Source organism: Piliocolobus tephrosceles, chromosome 9 (genome assembly GCF_002776525.5).
Source record: "Piliocolobus tephrosceles isolate RC106 chromosome 9, ASM277652v3, whole genome shotgun sequence".
NCBI lineage: Eukaryota > Metazoa > Chordata > Mammalia > Primates > Cercopithecidae > Piliocolobus > Piliocolobus tephrosceles.
The window spans coordinates 128,320,523-128,322,083 of record NC_045442.1 but is presented as its reverse complement, the minus strand read 5'-3'; the positions used below and the strand labels follow the sequence as shown (position 1 = coordinate 128,322,083).

The following is a 1,561-nucleotide window of genomic DNA, read 5'->3' as shown; positions in this document are numbered from 1 at the left end:
CACCGTCCTACCTATTCTAATATTCTAAGGAATATGGCCTCCAGGAGTCACTCGCGGCTTTGCATGTGGCCGTCTGTGCCTGGTGCGTCTTTGTGTGGACTAGAGCACCCGCAGCGGGACAGACCAGAAACAGTGCCTCCCAGGGTGCCCTGTGCAGAGGGGAGACCTGCGTCCGACCTCACACTTGCTCACCCTCGCCCTCCAGGGGGACAGCTACACTGGGCTCATCTGCACTGCAAGGGAAATCTGTTTTCAGAGCAAGGGGAGACAATAATAATCATCATCATCATCATCATCATCATCCTCGAGTGAGACTGGGTTATGTTTAGAAGATGTTTCACTGCTTTGCCATGGAGGTAGGGGCCTGGTGATGAGCAGTGCCTATACCAGCCTGTGAGCCAGTGGCTGGGGTGCCTGGGGGGCGTCTCAGGAGGTGCAGATGGGGCCGCCATCGCTGAAATGAACCAGCTCTGCTTTGGGTTCTGTTCCATTCCAGACTGTTTTCTCCTTTCTTGTTTATTACATGTATGACACTAAATTATAAACACACACATGGCCAGGCATGGTGGCTCACACCTATAATCCCAGCACTTCAGGAGGCCCAGGCAGGCAGATCACTTGAGGTCAGGAGTTGGAAACCAGCCTGGCCAACGTGGTGAAACCCTGTCTGTACTTATAAATAAATAAATAAATAAATAAATAAATAAATAAATAAATAAATAAATAAATAAATACCAGCCAGATGTGGTACTTATAAATAAATAAATAAATACATACATACATACATACATACATACCAGCCAGATGTGGTAGTGTGTGCCTATAATCCCAGCTACTCCGGAGGCTGAGGTAGAAGAATCACTTGAACCCGGGAGATGCAGGCTGCAGTGAGCCAAGATTGCATCACTGCACTCCAGCCTGGGCGACAGAGCAAGACTCTGTCTCAAAATAAAATAAACATATATGTATATATAATGTTTCTGATGGAAATTTACATTTATAAATATAAGTATACAAATTGGCCAGCTATCAAGGTGCCTGCACTATTGATTAATTTATATACAGAACTCCGTGATCTATGAATCATTTCCTTTTTAAAAACCTTTCTTCCTTTTTTCTGTCCTCCTGACCCTCACTAAGGAGGGCTTACGAATCCAACAATAATCTATTGTGAACTTTTCTAAATCCCTAATAGTTATTCCTTCTTAAGGTTAAATCCTGTGGAAAGCGAGTTACATAGATGAAGGTACCAATGGGCATTGCTGCATTTCCTAATCTTGCACATTCTGTGGAGAAAAAGATGGGGATGCATTTAGCATTGAAAGGTAATTGTCCTTGGGCTTCTTCTATCAATATGTCCTCACATATTGATATCTGATTCCCTAATGCAGTGCAGTGTCATTAATGGAGGGTAAGGCAGACAATTATTCGGCTGTGCTGTTTAATAATGTTTAATATATATCTCAAGTGGCCCAGGTTGCCTTGGCAGACGGAGCCCCTGATAAAATGCTCCCTTGTATGTCCTGTGGTCGACAACACTGTGTGCCTGTGAGTTTGTGCT

The 1,561-nt window shown here is 44.1% G+C and overlaps 1 protein-coding gene across 1 annotated transcript in view; it reads left to right on the top strand.

Moving 5' to 3' along the window:
* The first annotated feature begins 337 nt into the window (after positions 1-337).
* The window catches only part of PFKP (phosphofructokinase, platelet), a 44,241-nt gene continuing 43,017 nt past the window's right edge, over positions 338-1,561 (top strand). Inside the window, exon 1 of the mRNA XM_026454791.1 lies at positions 338-356. Coding sequence (XP_026310576.1) covers positions 351-356 — 6 coding nt within the window. The 5' untranslated portion in view covers positions 338-350. The remainder of the gene's footprint in view (positions 357-1,561) is intronic.